Consider the following 17,152-nt stretch of genomic DNA (forward strand, 5'->3'; position numbering starts at 1 on the left):
TAAGAGCAAACAGGAAGCACGGTCTATGCCAACCTGGCTCTGGGTACTAGCTAGAGCTCTGTTGCTCTAGCATCCTTGAGCAGTGAGGCAGAACTACGACTGCTGACAATGTTGTTATGAAGGCCTTGACTGTCAAATACATATGGAGGGGCTTTCCCCGGCGGGAAACGTATGCCTCCAAGCAACACGCAGAAGTGACAACGCAGCAAGTTTCAAAGTAGTTGGGAAAAATTCTTTTAGCCTAAAAGGGGTTGTCTCGTTCATGGCGGTGGGTCAAATTATTCACATGTCAGTGTGTGTGGAATCTCTGATTGATCAATATGCCCCCCCCCCGCTCCTGTAGAGAGCTGCACCCCCTTACCAGGCCACCCCCTTCCAGCACTGTGCAGGACAGCAACCTCAGTTTCCTTATCTACTGCTCCCTCCATTCTCCAACAGTTTTCTGGGGTGCTGTGACTTAGGCTCCCAGCTCAGTCACCTACAGATCCACCCTTCCAGGCCCTTGGTTCAAAACACATCTTGAGCAACATCCCCATAAACTCTTCCCTTTCCTCCAGGGAGATCTGCTAGGGACCCACCCCTGGACTTACCATCTTGATCTTTCACAGGGAGCCCTCTACACCCCTGCTCTCTTTGCCTGTCCCCTTGCAACTGAGAAGGGCTCTTCTTTTTAAGCCTCTCCCTGAAAGCCTGTTTCCAGCTCCAGGTGTCTGCCTTTGGGCTAATTGGTCCTTCAGTGTAGCCTATTAACCCCTTCCTGGCTTGCACAGAGGCTTGTAGGCCCCGTTATGCTAGGTCCCTTGAATCTTGTTAGCAGCCTAAGCACTGAACCATATTTCCTCTCTAAAATCTGGCCTCATGTTTATTCCTAACCCCTCCCTGATGCTCCAGGGATGGGAAAGGGAGAACAGACTCCAGTCCCCAGAGTTCATTTGCCCATGCTGCTCAAGGAATGGAAACCCACTGAGCGCTTCCCCTGCTTTTAATTCGGAATCCACGTCCAGTGGCCCATGAGCGGTCAGCTAGGCCAGTGGCTTCACTCAGCTGACAAGGGGTTCTGGACCTGACATCATTGCACTGTGGTGTGGAGGAGCTGGGAACTTGGGACTGACAGCACATGCAGTGTTGTCAATTCTCATGGTGTTATGGCAAGTCTCAAGCTATTTGAGATTTTTCTTAAAGCCCCAGCTCCTGGGGTCATGTGATGAGGTGAGACTCTCAGCTTTCAATTTTTATTTTTGTAAAAGTTCCTTTCTCGTGCTTGGGGTTGCGGGGAAGAGCTTGTCAACGTTCCCCCATGAAGACTGGGATACCAAAACACATAGAAAAGGAACCCTGCATTTATTATTTTTCTTCAATTCTCATGAGTTTTAAGCCAACCTTATGATTTGGGGGAACTGACTCTTGATTTCTGACAGACTGGAGATGGTAATACTGCTATTGCGAAGGCCTGTTGGAAAGGTACCTACATTCAGGGCTCGCATATGCTCTTTCCTGCAAGAAGCCACAAGCGCTGGCAAGGAAACGTCAAACCTATCACTTTCCTGGGCCAGGGGACATAGGGGCATCATAGACATGACAGCATCAGGGTGCTCGATGGGCTGGAATGCAAGGGGCACATCTTCCCCAGGCACTTCTAGCCTTCTGACCCACTGAGCAGCATCGACCTTAGACCTGAGGCAGAGGGCACGTTTATTGCCAGACGCTTAGAAGAGAGGAGATTTAGGGGCTCAGATGGGATTGTGGCCCCTCAACGACAGGAGAGGAACCCTCAGAACCACCCCGAGATGGGTCAGGATTCAGGAAAGGAGAACGCCAGCTCTGTGTTTTGGGGCGAGCTGTCTATCACTCATCAGCCAGGAACCTTGTATCAGCGAGTTTGCTCTGCAAAGGTGCAGGAAGGATTGTGAAATTTTCAGATAGGAAATGACACTTCCATTGCCTAATTTAAACCTCGGAGCACAGGGCTGGAGGTAGAGCCAGAGAGAGAGAGGAAGCAGGAGGGGGCAGAGAAGGGTGTGGATAGAAAGAGAAACTTACAAGAGAGGAGAATGATGTATCTGCTGCACAGCATGAAATGCTCCTTCATGGTGACAACCCTGAGCCTCCTGCCACTGCTGGGTGAGTAGAAGAGAAGGTGCTGGTGGGGGAAAGCCACCCACTGTGTGTGTGTGTCGCCTGCAGATGCCTTGGGTGCTTTCCTGTGCTTTGGCCTAGTGGATCTGGGGTGTTGAGAAAGAAAAGGGAAAAGTGCCCCCCCTCTTAACGAACTGTTTAACCACTGGACTGCAGTGATGGTTTAACCAGTGGGACAGACACTTCCATTTGAAAGGCCAAAGTGATCAGCTGAGGGCTAGGAATGGCAAGAGAGATGATTTCCCCTAAGCCTTTTGCTCTCTTTGGGCTCGATTGACTTGGGCATATGTTGCATTGCAGCCCGTCGGGGGCCTGCCCTCTGATCACGTGACCAAGTTTGGCTTGTTGTCTGACTCTAGCACCAGTCCCCTGGTGTCTGCCGGGGAGCAGCTGGTGGGGTGATTTTTGTGCTTTCTGCATTGTCCTGGGTAGGGCAGGTTGGGAACCAACATCATGAGCATTCGCCCAATCCAATGGAAAGGGGTCGCCTGCCACAGCCTGCTGTATGCTGAGTATACTGGCTACATCCCAGGAGGCCAGACCTGCTTTACGGCCAAATGATGGGGGAGGGAGGGGTCTCGAACACCTCTGCTGGGCTGGCAGATGTCCCTGGAACACCACACATTAGCCAGAGCTGGGGAATCCTGCCAGAAGTATCTATGCAAATATGTTCCAAAGATAATCTGAGCATTCACTGTGGGTCGAGCCAGCACCCACTGCACTCACTGGGCGTCTTTTCAGGGACTCCAAGTGGGGAAGGATCGAGCAAACTCTCGCGCCACATACAAGCAACTGACATGAAGATGAAAATCTGTTAACCCTTGGCGCCCGGATTCCCAGCCCAACTAGTGCCAGCGGGAGGGAACCGGTCGAGGGAGGGAGGGAGGTGGGGAAAGCAATGAAGGCGAGGAGGAGGAGGAGAAGAGAGAGGACAAGATAGATTGAAGCTGGCTCCAGTGTCGTGGGAGCGAGGAAGCGCTGAGTGATGCAGTGGCTCTTCCGCTGGGTCACATGGATTGTGGTGATGATCTTTTCCCTCCTCTGATGCCACTCACTGACCCTGTGGTTTTGTCCATTTGCCTTTTGTTTCAGACTGCATCAGAGGAAAAGAGAGCTGCAAGGGTGAGTCCCCTCCTCTGCTGAACCGGGCCTCGTGCTCTGGGGCTGGGCTGCAGGTGCAGATCCCTGTGAGGCTTGCTAAGGATGAATCCCAGGGGATCTCCTTATGCCTCTGCTTTCCATTTTCCTTCCTCCGCCGAGGCGAGAGTGCCTTACACAGCCACCCAACCCAGACCTCCTCCCCAACCCTGCACCCTCAGCTCCCATGATCCAACGAGCCAACCACCTCCTGTCTCTGCGCTGCCACTAGGCACTGCCAGGGCTGGGCTGATGAGGGAGGGTAACCACAGCTACCCCTGTTCATGCAGACTCACTGCATCCTGTGGGAGACAGGGCCACAGCCTCGTAGAGTGGGCTGAGGAAGGAGCCCCCTTAGGAGGCCCTCAGTCAATCCGGGCTGTGCTACTGATGATCTGCTGTGTGACATAGGCAAGTCACTTCATCTTCGTTTCCCCGTCTGCCAATGGTGACGAGACTAGTGACCCACCTTCCTCTCCTGAGTGCTGTAGGATTAATTATCCAATGTCTGTACAGGGCTAGGAAGATATAAAACTTTATCACATACTAAGTACTGCCAGGAAAGCTCTCCTTCATATTCAGCCCACATTGCTATTGTCTCACTTTCACCCATGACTCCTGGTTATACCCTTATCCCACCCGAACGGCCCCTTCGCCCATGATGGGCCCTGTTCCATGGGCTCACCCCAGATGTTCCTAAAAGCCTGGGAGATGCTTTAAGTGCCTAGCTGTAGGCTGCTCACACAGGTTTATTGGCAGAACCACATCCCATTCAGGGATTTATGTCCAAGGAATTCCATCTGATCATTAACCAGGCCACTGCCACCAAACCTCCCTGGTGTGACATGGGCCTGGTGCAGCCTCCGTGAAGAGCTGACATTCAGGGTCGTTTGGATCTGGATGTTTGGTTTGGACCCATCTCCGGCTAGAATTGTGTGCCCCATGATCTGCCTTCATTTGCAAGAGCCCGAAAGCTGCTCTATATCAGGTCTTGTGCTGAGATGATTCTCTCTCTCCATTGCCAAGTTGCAATGCAATTAGATTGGTCCCATGGGACCGAGGCAAAAAGGAAGAGCGCCCAGATCACAGGCTAGGCGTGAGGAAAGTCTGCCTGAAGTACAAGGAGATGCTGTTGCTGCAGACAGAAAGGGGGGGTGAGGAAACCAGCTTCCAAACCTGAGCTCCCCCCAGCAGCAAAAGTAGATCCCAGGGGAGGGCAGAGACAGTGCGTCTTGTGTTGTTCTCAAGAGTCTCTCCTTCCACCTGGCCAGCCCAGGGGCTGTGCTGCTGCTGTACTGGCAGGCTCCCAAGCGAGCCAGATCTCAAGAGCTGGCATGGGTGCCAAGGGGTGGAATAAAGAGGAAAATGGACGGGCGGATCCCAGAGGGAGGGAGAGAGACCAAAAGGAAGTAGGTGCCACTCCTTTGACATCAGAGGCATTGCAGGTGTTCGCGCTGGGGTGAATCCAGCTCAGAGCATCTGGGCAGGTCTCTTGGCTGCCCAGGACAATCCAACACAGGACAAGCTCTGAGCCACTGTCAGATTCCTCTGGCCATGCAATGAAAGCTAGGTAAAGGACTGCCAAGGCTCACAGATCGCACCCCGGCGCAACTAACCAGCCTCCCGCTGCTCCCCTGTGAGGTGCCCAGCTGCAGCCCCTCTGAGCCCCTGAATTAACATTGGGGGGGCATCTTGGTTCTTCTCTAGCCCATTCATTTCAGGCAGTCACAGCCCCCTGGACACTGTTCGTTGCTCACTTTCCTTTGTTCCCGGTAACCCTGGGTTTCCAAATTGCTTCCCGCACACTCCCTGACGGCCAGAGGGTGAGCATGATGCGGGGAGACCTGGGAACACTGCTGTGTTTGCCTCCCTCAGCTTTGCAGGAAGATCCCAGGGGGGACTCTAGCCGCAGCTGCTGTGACATCGGCCTGACCAATGGAGGTTTACCAATACAACCGGAGTCAGTCAACAAAATCACAAGCATCTCCCCATTGTGTGATAAACTGGAGAAGGAGACCAACGCCTTCTGCAAATGTGTGATGGACGAGATCCACAGGTACGAGGGCGCGCACACGGGGAATGAGAGCGTCACCCAGGCAGGGCTCTGTTGAAGAAGGTCCCTCATGGCTAAGGGAGAGGGGCAGGCCAGTGCCACAGAAGCTAACCCAGGATTCCCCCACATCCTGGCCCAGGAGGAAGGAACCTGGCCCAGCAGGAAAGGGCTCATCCTCTGGCCAGAGGGGCTCTATGCCAGAGTTTCCCCAGCCCACACCAGGACAGAGGAGTCTGTCAATCCCAGAGTTTGCCTTGTGCTGAGGTGAAGAGTTCGTGACCTCCCACACTGGGAAGGGTTATTCCCATCGTCCACACCAGCCGGGCTCTTTTCTGGCTCTCTTCCCTCCTCCCCATTAGCTTAAACATGCCTAGGAAGCACTTCCCTGGCTTCAGCTTCCTGGGGCATAGGACACTTAGTCCATGGCGGCCATTTCCTGCCTCGCAAGAGCAGCTGTGGGCCTCCGGCAGCTGCACCCCCTCCACCAGTTCTCAGCCTGTCCCTCCTCCCATTGCAGGTTCTGGCCTGCCTTCGAGGAGTACCTCATCGGGGAAGAGGTGAATGAGAGTGTCATAGACTTAAACAAGACAAAGGCGCGGGTCCAGAACGTGAGCACCTCCATCACCCACGATCTCGTCTTCACGATCACGCCGAATGAGGTAGCAAACACCTTCCTTCCAAAATGGCAGCATTGTCTCCTTCTGAGCAGGGGTGAAATAAATCATTGGGCCTCTAGCCTCTCAGTCAGACACCCCAGAGCCGCCATGTTGAGTTAACCCCTGCTGGTGCACTGCAAGCCATGATGCAGCCAGGTGCTTCTTCAGAGCCCATGTTTCCAGCTGCAATAGAGCTGTGAAGAAAACATCCTCTTGAAAACACCACTAGAGAAGGTGGGGGATGCTGGCAGCTGTATCTCGCTATCTGTAGCTCTTACATTCACCGCCATGGCTGGTGTGTGCCAAGTTAGTTGAGCAAACGTAGGGCACTGGGGTCCTTCTTGTCTGAAAGAACTTCCTTCTTCTCACAGAGGTTACACCCTGCCTGTGTGGCAACAGCTAGGCTGCAATGTTCTCTAGTGGCTAGAGTGGAGAACTGAGTGTCAGAACTCCTGGGTTCTCGGTCCAGCTCTGCCAGAGATGCTCTGAGTTACTTCCTGTTTCTGTCTTCGGTTTCCCCGAATAATATCCACCTCACGGGGGCTTCACTAGTGTTTGTGGATCCTGAGATGGAAGGTACTGTAGAAGAACAAGGCATTTTGTTAGCAAATAATAATCAACTATTATTGTTCCACGGCGTAGGTCCCCAAGGAGCTAGACACAAGTGTGAAGGGAAAGGTGAGCAACATAAGACTCCCCAGGGGACTATTTCAGTCCTTTCACAATGAGACAGACTACGTCAAAGTGGCAGTGCTGGTGCTTGACGTTGGAGAAGTGAGCATGTTTAAGGTAAGCGTTGCCGTAACAGTCAGAGCAGAGGTTCAGCTGATCTCTTAGCCATCCTGCCTCCGGCCCTGAACTATCCCCGATTCTTCAGAGGAAAGCGAACGCCCCCATCATGCACCTCACTGATCAGGCGGTGTTGAATAGGGAGGGGAAAATGGCGGGGATCAGATTATGCCTGGCATCATGAGGGTACATTGTCCTTATGAAGTAGGCACTGATCCATGATTCCACCGCTGATGCTGAGAGGCATAAAGGCCAGGTGACTGAATTAACTCCTTTGTGGCCATACAGAGTCTTATAGGACCCATGGCAGCACAAGAGCTGCAGTGTGATGCTGCAGCCCTCGGTGGGGCAGCAGCAGCCGCAGGGAAACAAGCCTAGGACTGCTGGATCTAAAGGCATGAACCTCGACTACCTGAGCTAAAGGATTCAGCCCTGTTAGACAAGTGGGCTCATCAACCGCTGAGTCTCCACTAGAGGGAGACAGAGCACTGCGCTAAGTGGGTACGGGTTCTACTGCCCTTGGGAGCTTGGGGTCCTCAAGCCTACAGACTAACTGTGGCCATGGAACGATGCCAATGTCCCGTAGGACCCGGACCAGACAGGCACCATGCTAGACAACGTCACGGTCAGTGTGAACGTGGGAGGCAGGCAAATCGCTGGACTCAGCGACTGTGTAGAACTCACCTTCTCCCACGGACGACTGCCCCGGGTAAGCCAGCCTTCCGCTCCCCTCTCCTCTCCGCCTCGCCGAGGCAGGCCACCCTGCTCACTAACCCGCTCTGTCTTTGCAGAACGTGCCCGTTCAGTGCGTCTTCTGGGACACCAAGAAAGGTACGTGAAGCGGAGGGCCTCGGCAGGACTGAGAATAGACACCAGCTTCACCCAGGGAGCGCAGGCAGACCCTGGAACAGCCCAGGAGAGGCTCGAGATGAGAACAGGAAAAGCCTTGCAGAGACAAGTCACGCATCCAGAAAGGACTGCACCTCGGGCCTACCAGGGTGGGACTAGATCAGCGGGACCCTGCTGACCTGCCAACCCCTCTGTGCTGAGAGCTAGCAGCAATGGGGCAGTGCCCGCCTGCCTCTTCACCTCTGTGGAACGCCTGCGCCCTCCAGCGCCAAGGCCTTGTCTGGAAGGCAACACGGGCACCCTTGTGTCCGGGAATGCTGTGGGCGCCGGCGCTCACTCAGAATTGGTTGGGCTGCGGTTGCTTGACGTGTTTTAACTGCAATTGCTCACAAATTCGAAGTGCCCGGTCCTGAGTCTGGTCCTGTTCAACGGCTTGGGGGCAGGCCCAAGGGCAGGCAGGAACCGCTCGAGCCAATGTATTGTTAGAATAATCCCCAGAGAGGCCTCTGGTAAGCAGACCTCAGAATTTATCTGTAGCCAGGTGAGCAATACAGGAACCCCCACAGAAATACCAGCCCGTGCATAGGTATCTAATGAGGGGAGGAGCCCCTCATCTGTGCCTGAAGATGTATTTCACATTTAATAACTTAATGTCCGGGCTCTGGTTGTGCCAGAGGCTGTCACATGGTATATGTCCTTTGTTCTCATAGGCTAGACAGACACCATATATACGTATATGTCCCCCATCAGTGTCGCATCTGAGCCTATACCATGGTCTTTGCAAACCATGGCAAACGAGCCCTTCATCCCACCTCATGTCCGTTGCTTCACTATCCCCTTCCCAAACCGGAGGCTTTACACTGTCTCCTCAAGCTGTGCTTTGAGATCTCCCGGGCACTCACAGGGCCATTCAGCTGTCGTTTCACATTGGTGGCTGTGACAATCAGTGTGCAGCGAGGATTGAGGATGTGCTTGGTTTCCACGCCATAGCTTCTCCGTGTGAATTTTTCAGGCAAGCGTGGAGGATGGAACACATCTGGCTGCCTCACCATACCCAGAGACAGGGAGACCATGTGCTGCTGTGATCACCTGACCTTCTTCACCCTCTTAATGGTATCACGTATACCCTGTACCTACTGCTTTTAGTTTGGCTTCTGCTGCCTGCTCCATCCTGAGCCCCAGAGGCCGGGTTCAATCTGCGCTGGAGCTGTTCCATATATGAACTGTATGCTTACACCTCATCTGAGGCCTGTAGAAAGTCAGCCCAGCGCCAGGGACAAAGCTGGGCTCCACCTCTCCAAGCCCCTGGTCTCTAATCAGCAACAAACCCAATCCAGCACCTTCAGCGGCTGGATGGCAGAGGGGGACGTTCTCCAGCTAAGCATCTGGCCTGCAATACCAAAGCAGAGAGACTCAAATTCTCTTCTCCCAGCCTGAGGTGCTGCCCAGTCATTACTGTCCATGGCAACCTTAGCTAATCCCCGCTCCTCCTTCTCCCATCTTTCCAGGGCATGGCAGGAGTGGCTGGTCTGCTCAGAACCACGGCTCTCCTTTTGTGCTGCGCTTAGCCGGGTAGCCTGACGAGCTCTCTCGCACTTCCACTCCCCTTCTCCTCACCCAGGGGCTTTGCAAGCTGGGCCTGCAGCAACAGCCCCCCTCTTTAGTCCCCACCCAGAAGCTCCCAGCGGCTCCAGCAGGTTGTTAAGCTGCCTGTGTTCTCATGTCCTCTGCTGTCACACCAGCCCGCGCCTGTGGTAACCCAGCGCCTGTGTGTGTGTTTGACAGACTCCGTCCCTAGACAACATCGCAGCCCAGATGTTATTAACTATCGCAAACGTTGGCTGTGGGATTTCCGTGTTCTTCTCAGCCCTCACCATCGGCCTGTACTTTGCTCTAAGGTAGGACACCTCCAGCTTCTCCCTCAGGCCCTCTCTGGAGGTTCCTGGCATTCCCACCCTCCCGCTGGAGCCTGGAGCTGGGCGAAGGCAGAGTCTACGGGCCAAGTTCAGCCCGAGTTCAAACTGGTGCAGTTCCAGCGACTTCACTGGTTGTAACATCTGCTTTCACCAGGGCTGAGACTGGCCCCAAATCCCCCAGGGTCAAGGGGAAGGGAAACAAGAACAGTCCATGGTCCTGGATTCCTGAAGCATCTCTCATGCCGCAGTCACCCCCTTGCGAGGGGCAGCCTCTGAGTGGCTCATTTGTCCCCTTCTCTGCCAGTCACTTGGATTGCAGTAGGGCCCAGAGGTCACAACCAGGGACTAGGGGGCCGTTGTGTTGGGCTCCATGCACACAAATACCAACATCAAAAGAGTCCCTGACCCAAAGAGCTTCCAGTCTCCTCCCCTCTCATCCTCTTCTCCCAGCCCCCAGCCAGGTCCTTTGTTTTCCCCTGGGTCGTGCCACGTCTCTCTCTGCTCTGTGTTTCATTAGGAAGTTCTGGAGTTAACGTGTCTCTCGCTCTACATGGCGGGAGCGATTAAATCAACAACCCACATTCATGGGCCTATCTCACCCCACTTAGGGATGAGAATATCCGCCCCTTGGTTTCCTAGGAGGCAGTGGGGAATTGGTGCCCCGAGAGCAGCGATGCTCTTTGATGGGTGTCACTCTTTTCCTGAGCTGACTTCACTGAGCCTCATTTCGCTCTCAGGTTCATTTACAAAAAATTCCAGTCCAATGACACGGTCAAGATCCACGTGAACCTCACGAGCAGCCTACTCCTCCTGAACCTGGCCTATCTGCTGAACAAATGGATCTTCAGCCTGGGCCATCAGGGGCTATGCCAGGGCATCGGAGGCTTCACCCACTACTGCCTGCTCTGCTGTTTCACCTGGATGGCCATCGAGGCTTTTCAAGTCTACCTGTTGGTCATCAAAGTCACCAACATCTACATGCGGCACTACATGGTGAAGCTGTGCCTCGTCGGCTGGGGTAGGCTGCATTTCCCCCAAGTTGCTAGGGGCTGGATTGTGAGGCTCAACGGTGGGCTCCCTAGCCATGGAGAGCTTAGGGCCAGCTCTTAAAGGGACACAGCCAACCTGTTTGGGATCAAAGTCTGACCTGCCTTAGTAAGAAGGTTAGATCCTCTGGATTTTAAATGCCGACCTTTATCAGAGATCAGTCCCCCAGCAGCGGTTAACAAGGCACAGCAGCAGTGCTGGGAGTGTAGGAGAAGGAGACCAGAGCCCACCCAACCTAAGTCTCCACATGATATCACATCTCCGCAAAATGGCTTCTTAAAACAGTTTGTGTCCGCTGAGATTTGCCTGTTGTCTCAGATCCCATCTGGACCTGGGCTTAGATGGACAAGAGGTCAGAGCATAAAGGGTACGTCTACACTACCTGCCGGATCGGCAGGTAGTGATCGATCTATCGGGGATCGATTTATCGCGTCTAGTGTAGACGCGATACATTGATCCCCGCTCGCTCTGCCATCGACTCCGGAACTCCACCAGGGTGAGAGGCGGAAGCGGAGTCGATGGGGGAGCGGCGGCCGTCGATCCCGCGCCCCGAGGATGCGAAGGAAGTGATTCTAAGTCGATCTGAGATACGTCGACTTCCGCTATGCCATTCTCGGAGCTGAAGTTGCGTAGCTTAGATCGATCCCCCCCAGTGTAGACCAGGCCTTAGAAACAGAAAGAAAAAATAGCCCCCACCATCTCCCCCTTCCTCGGGCATTCACGGCCTCCTCCCTTTGCTTTTTCAGGCTTCCCTGCTCTCGTGGTCACGATCACTGGCAGCATAAACAGCTATGGAAAATACACCATTACGGATATGGCCAACCAGCCCGCCGTCACCCTGTAAGTTGCACCCTCTCGGCTAGCTACCGGCGGTGTGGATTAGCTCAGTGGCTTGGCTTGGGCAAAGCGGGCCCGCTTCTGCTCCTGGGCTGTCTTAGAAAGGAAACTGGACCAATCTTTACTTTGCTCCTCAGCTTCGCAGGAAGCTTCCGCCCGCTGTCCAAGGTTCAGCCCTGCAGCGGTGTTAAGAAGCCCACCCCATCCGCTGCAGGGCTGCCCTGGCATAGCCCCAGAGGCGGCGGGGATACGAGGCCAGGGGAAGCTACGCCTCCCCAAACAGACAGCCCGCTGCCTTTGGAGCGCACCGCCGCTGAAAGGGTGGGTGCCCCGGCTGTAGCCTGGCCTGGGCTCCATCTCCCGCTCGTCCTCTTCTCCCATGGCTCTGCCTCTTCCCGTCCCAGTTCCACCTGCATGGGGGCCTCGCAGGAGGGGGGGGAAGAGGCACGCGCAAGTGGTGAGTGGACAGCCAGTGAGCAGAGGGACTTTGAGGAAGGGGCTTAGTGAGGCCAGGGTGGAGCATGGGTGGGGCTTCAGGAGGAGGCGGCTGAGCAGAGGTGGGCCTCAGGGCGGGGCTATGGTCCAGGCACACGCAGCCTCCCCCAAGGAGGACACACGCACTGCCCATGCATAGCTCTATGCCCAGACTGCGCCCCAGCTGTGACATGGGGACACCCCCCGCTGTAGAAGTGAAAGGGGAAGACCCAGGGCCCAGTAGTGCCTTCCGTGGGCAGCCGAGGCTCCCACAGACCTCAGCGGGTAATTGGGGAAAACAAGGAAAGCAGGATCTGGCCTTCAGCATACGTGCTCCAGCTTGCTCCTGGCAGGACCACCTGTCCTAGGGGTGAGAGGGGAGGTCTTTCCTAGAGCTTGGCCACTCTTAGGGCTCCACCCCCCAGGAAGCCTTTGTTTAAAAGGGCTGCTTGCCCTATCCCAGTACACACCCATTGCCACGTTGCCTGCTGCCGTGCTCGATGGAATTCCCGAGGTGACAGAGTGGGAAGAACGTCACTGCCCACCATCACAGACCAGGGGTGCGCTAGCACCGCGGCATTCCCGACCGCAGGAGATCTGCTCTGCCACCCTGTCAACCTTCCACCCGCACCATCCTTGCCCCCCCTTCTGAAACCACCTGGCCCTGCCTTCTAGGAGGGACTCTATGAAGGGGGGGTCCCCAGGCTAGGAGAGCCACCTGCGCCGATCTGTACAGGAGCAATTTCTTAGTGTGCTGCCCCATTCCATTGCCTGCCACCCACCCTGCCCTGACAGCATCCCCAGTTGCCCCCCGTCCAGGCTCACTGAGTTGTCCCTTGCAGGTGCTGGATAAACTCCACTCACGTGGTGGTCCATTACATCACCAACTGCAGCTACTTCGGCCTGATCCTCCTCTTCAACACCCTGGTCCTCGTGGTTGTAGCCTGGAAGCTGTTCAGCCTGCAGCGCACCACAGCGGGGAAGGAGGAGAAAATAGAGACCTGGAAGAGGGGCTTCACAGTGCTCGGCCTCTCCTGCCTGCTGGGAGCCACATGGGGGCTGGCCTTCTTCACCTACGGCACCATGTCCGTGCCTGCAGCCTACCTCTTCACAGTACTGAACTCTCTCCAAGGTCAGGGCACAGCTCCCAGCTAAAGCACCGAGCCAGGTGGCACTGCATACCAGTGGTGCCCAGCGGCTGCATGGGCAACTCACCCGAGGCTGGAGGGCCACAGCTGTGGCTCAGGGTGGACCAGATCCCAGCTGCCCTCCCCTTTAATAGAGAGATGTGACCCCCCTAGTGTAACGCCAACAGACCCTGGGCGTCGGCAGGCAGGATCAAACCGGGGACCTCTAGAGCTTAGTGCATGAGCCTATCACATGAGCTAAAAGCCAACTCAGTTAACTCTCTCTTTGAGTGGTCTCAGTGCCACTAAATGGGACAGAACACCACACCCAGGAGGTGTGGGGGTTACACTAGCACTATAGGTAGGATGACCAGACAGCAAGTGTGAAAAATCAGGACAGGGGGTGGGGGGTAATAGGATCCTATATAAGAAAAAGACCCAAAAATCAGGACTGTCCCTATAAAATCAGGACATCTGGTCACCCTAACTGTAGGTCCCAAAGAACAGTGCTACATCTTGTAGCCATTTGGATCTCTTGTAGCTAGAGCAGTGCATGCTGGGACCTCACTGCAGGCCCCACTTCCCTATTAAAGAGGTTGGCAGTTCTGGGGGGCCACACCTAACCGCACTGTTCTGAGGAGCATTAGAGCTAGAGAGCTGCCTGCCCCAGGAGCGAGGGATGTAGCTCGAAGGGGGTGGGAGGGATGGCACACCAGTGGCTACCACCCCACCTGCACTCTCCCCCTTTAGCGAGAGACGGAACATTAACAGCGGCTCAGCTGGGGCAAGTGAGTTTAGGAGCTTCCTTCAACCTCACCTCAGAAGTCCTTGGGCTTGTTGAGGCAGCAGGAGACAGGTGAAATTCCCCCTGGAACGTGGTATGAGCCAATCTCCGCTGTCACCTGTGCGCACTAAGAGCTAATGAGGCTAGGTTCAAACTTGTTCTGCTAAAGGTACCTGGGCATTAGCCATAGTGTTCACTAGCAGGCCAGATTCCAACGTTTCCACCCCTGACTGAGGCCTCTCTCCCCCCACAGGTTTCTTCATATTCATCTGGTTCATGGTTCTCTACTATCCAAAGAAAGATACAGCCACATCCTCCTCCGGCAGCGGCAAGAATGTGAAAGTCACCACCGCTTCCCGCAGCTAGGGGTAGCACCAGCTTCTCTTCCAGGCGGGGGGGCTGGTTCAGAGGAATTTGCCCAGTCCACGTAGCTTCCTCAATGAGCGGAGAGGGGTGGGTAGGGGACTAGCCAGGTGGAGAGCTCCACTCAGGCTTGCTTGGCAAGCACAATCATGCAGTACCTGAGCCTCTTTCTGTGCTCTTTCCCATGGGGGGGGGGGGGGAGGGGGAGAAAGAGGAGGAGTTTTGTCTAACAGTCAGAGCAGGGAACTGGAAGTAAGTGGCCTGAATTCTGTGTCTTGTTCTGAACCTGATGCACTGTGTGAGGATCAGAATAATACCTACTTTACAGCTGGGTGAACTGTGGCACAGAGAAGTTAAGTTATTTGCCCACAGCTACTTCACTACAGCTCAGTTTACCCCACTGTGAAATTGATCTGCCAGAAGAGAAACTCTTCGCTGTGGCCAGCCTCTCTGTCTGATTAAGGGGCCTCAATTACTTGAGGACAGAGCCTAGAGCACTGGCATCTCCCGTACTGCAGCTAGAGCGCTTCAGTTAATGTCCCTGCAGAACATCATAGCTTTCTTGTGGTCTTAGGAATGCCCCTTAGTCACTGAGGCCAAGATCTGCAAGGTATTTAAGCACCTTACTCCCCTTGAACTTTACCTCTAAGAAGCTCCCTCTTGAGAGAGAGGGGAATGAGATCTGAACAGAAACTTCCGGGCATAAGCTTGATGGATTCAAGCTCTGTAGCAGCCCCAATTTTGCCCCTTTAGTTAAGGCAGAAGAGGACCAGGGGCTAGGAACCGAGCCAGCAAGAAAATCTTTCAAGTTTCACCCCGTCCGGCTGAGCTTAGAGTCATGGAGGAAGTTTAACCGAGTTACAGCACTATCAGGTAAGAGGATTCCAGCCCCCCTTTTGCAGGAATCTCTCTTGCTATGTATTAATGGGGAATCAGTTGGCTCCTGGGAACAATTCCCATTTAGCAGATTCCAACAAACACAGAGGTAGAACGATGCACACATCTCAGCGCTGCAGAGGCTTGATAGGCTGATTTATTTCTCTCATCCTCCTGGAGTTGAGGAAGCAACTCTTCCATTGATCAGTGGGAACTACATTAGGCACTAGCCCATTCCAGCAAAGCCCCTGTCCACATTTCTAATCCAGGGCACTGCACATGTACAGCTGAGGACTTTTGAATAAACAAGTGAATTACTACATTATGCATAATGTGATTATTCCCTCCCGCCTCCTGGGAACCTCCAGGGTGCGACACTGAGCACCAGCAGAAGTCTGGGGGCAGCAGATCTTTCTCCTTGGGGTATGGAGTTGCCAGATCTGCACTGCTCCTGGAAAAAGGGTGTGGTTTGAAGCAGGAACAGATTTCACTGCACTGGCTGCTTTTACAAACAGGCTCTTTGCGCAAGATCACCCATTCACCACTTCTGTACAGACTATCCGCTAAATGGCAGTAACATTCCCTGAAGTACTTGGGGCAGTGAGGACTGTTACTGAGTAATTCTAGATAAAGTACTGCAAGAGGTTTTATACCTTGCGTTTAGTCATACACAGGCCAGCGCTCACAATTCCTGTAGGGGAGGCTCTGCACGTGTGCTAATTTGCCTATGCAAATGAGCAATAATTACAGTCCCCATGCAGAATTATGGCACTGCACCCAGTTACAAGAAGTCTGTTCTCCCTTAATGAGTCGTTACATTGCTCCAAATAGCCACACCCCCAGGAAGCCTGAGAGAGGCACCAGCAGGTGTCTAGTTCAGCAGATTTGTGCACGGTGCCCAAACTGGCAGCAGCCCTCACTAAACTCACCCAGACTTTGGAGTTCACTGTGAATCATTAAGCCTGCTATAAAGCTTGCTCCAGGTAGAGATTTGGCTCGTATAGCAACACCTCCAATGATGTGAAGGTTACGGCCTGCGTCACTGCTGGGGTTTAAAAGAGACCAAGTCTCTTGGGTATGTAACATATCCATGCGCCCCACTGCGCTGAAAATCGCCTGCAGTGCAGTCAGATGGATAACCTGTTGACTCCAGTATCTAGCTGGCTATGTGCAAGAACAGACGGTCACCAGAGTGGTTGGGAGTGGAAGCGGATGTTAAAGCACTGACCAGCTGGGGTCTTTAGACACAGGTCAGCATGTTCTAAGTTTTGGTTCCCACACCAACAGCCAGATGATTCTTCCTGTAAGTGTTTCCATTCAGCAAGTGCCTTGGGGAACCAACACTTGCAGCTGACTGTCAGTGGTTAACCAGCATACCCCCTTCACCATCCACTTTAAGACCAACGCTCTCAGGGAAGAGCAGGGGGAAGGATTGTTAGAGGCACAGAGGGGAGTTAAGCACCCAGTTCATCGGCTGTAATGGGCTTAGAGCACCTCACTGCCCTTTGCAAGTCTCCCCTAATATCCTGTTTCCTAGTTGACTGCTCCAGCACCTGTCACCACCTTTGTTTCCATAATGACAAGTTTCAGAGTAACAGCCGTGTTAGTCTGTATCCGCAAAAAGAAGAACAGGAGTACTTGTGGCACCTTAGAGACTAACAAATTTATTAGAGCATAAGCTTTCGTGGACTACAGCCCACTTCTTCGGATGCATATAGCTATATGCATCCGAAGAAGTGGGCTGTAGTCCACGAAAGCTTATGCTCTAATAAATTTGTTAGTCTCTAAGGTGCCACAAGTACTCCTGTTCTTCTTTTTTGTTTCCATAGAGTGGCAAAGCTTTGTAAATGCAGCACAGTGCTCGTGCATGGGAGCTCGGATGTTGTGGGATATGCCAGGAAAGTCTGCTCCGTGCCAGCCGCTATAGGCACAAGAGAACATAAGCAGCCGAGAGACTCAAGTGGTTGAACCATTTGCACTTTAGAGCATTAAACCAGCTTCCCTCCTCCAAACAAGCAGCCTGTTCTTCCAGAGAAGTCTGTTTAAAGAAGCAGACAGACGCCCTCTTTGCAAGTGGCAGGTTTATTTAGAATTTGTGCTCTCTGGAC

General features: G+C 53.8%; 1 protein-coding gene across 1 annotated transcript; it reads left to right on the forward strand.

Annotated features, from left to right (window-relative positions):
* Positions 1–2,038: 2,038 nt before the first annotated feature.
* Positions 2,039–14,329, forward strand: ADGRG3 (adhesion G protein-coupled receptor G3). Its single transcript, XM_054048956.1, has 13 exons — positions 2,039–2,121; positions 3,229–3,258; positions 5,149–5,329; positions 5,844–5,985; positions 6,625–6,771; positions 7,358–7,480; positions 7,563–7,602; positions 8,633–8,733; positions 9,406–9,518; positions 10,274–10,554; positions 11,330–11,423; positions 12,737–13,026; positions 14,059–14,329. The coding sequence occupies exons 1-13, from the start codon at positions 2,052–2,054 to the stop codon at positions 14,169–14,171; spliced, it is 1,725 nt and encodes a 574-aa protein (XP_053904931.1). The 5' UTR covers positions 2,039–2,051; the 3' UTR covers positions 14,172–14,329.
* The last annotated feature ends 2,823 nt before the right edge of the window (positions 14,330–17,152 follow it).

This window comes from Malaclemys terrapin, chromosome 14 (assembly GCF_027887155.1).
Source record: "Malaclemys terrapin pileata isolate rMalTer1 chromosome 14, rMalTer1.hap1, whole genome shotgun sequence".
Lineage (NCBI taxonomy): Eukaryota > Metazoa > Chordata > Testudines > Emydidae > Malaclemys > Malaclemys terrapin.

Excerpts from the sequence above, each read along its gene's own strand:
- ADGRG3 (XM_054048956.1), top strand. The coding sequence starts at position 2,052 with ATGATGTATCTGCTGCACAGCATGAAATGCTCCTTCATGGTGACAACC. Across the intron at positions 6,772-7,357 it reads GAGAAGTGAGCATGTTTAAG|GACCCGGACCAGACAGGCAC; the intron begins GTAAGCGTTGCC and ends AATGTCCCGTAG. Across the intron at positions 7,481-7,562 it reads CCCACGGACGACTGCCCCGG|AACGTGCCCGTTCAGTGCGT; the intron begins GTAAGCCAGCCT and ends CTGTCTTTGCAG.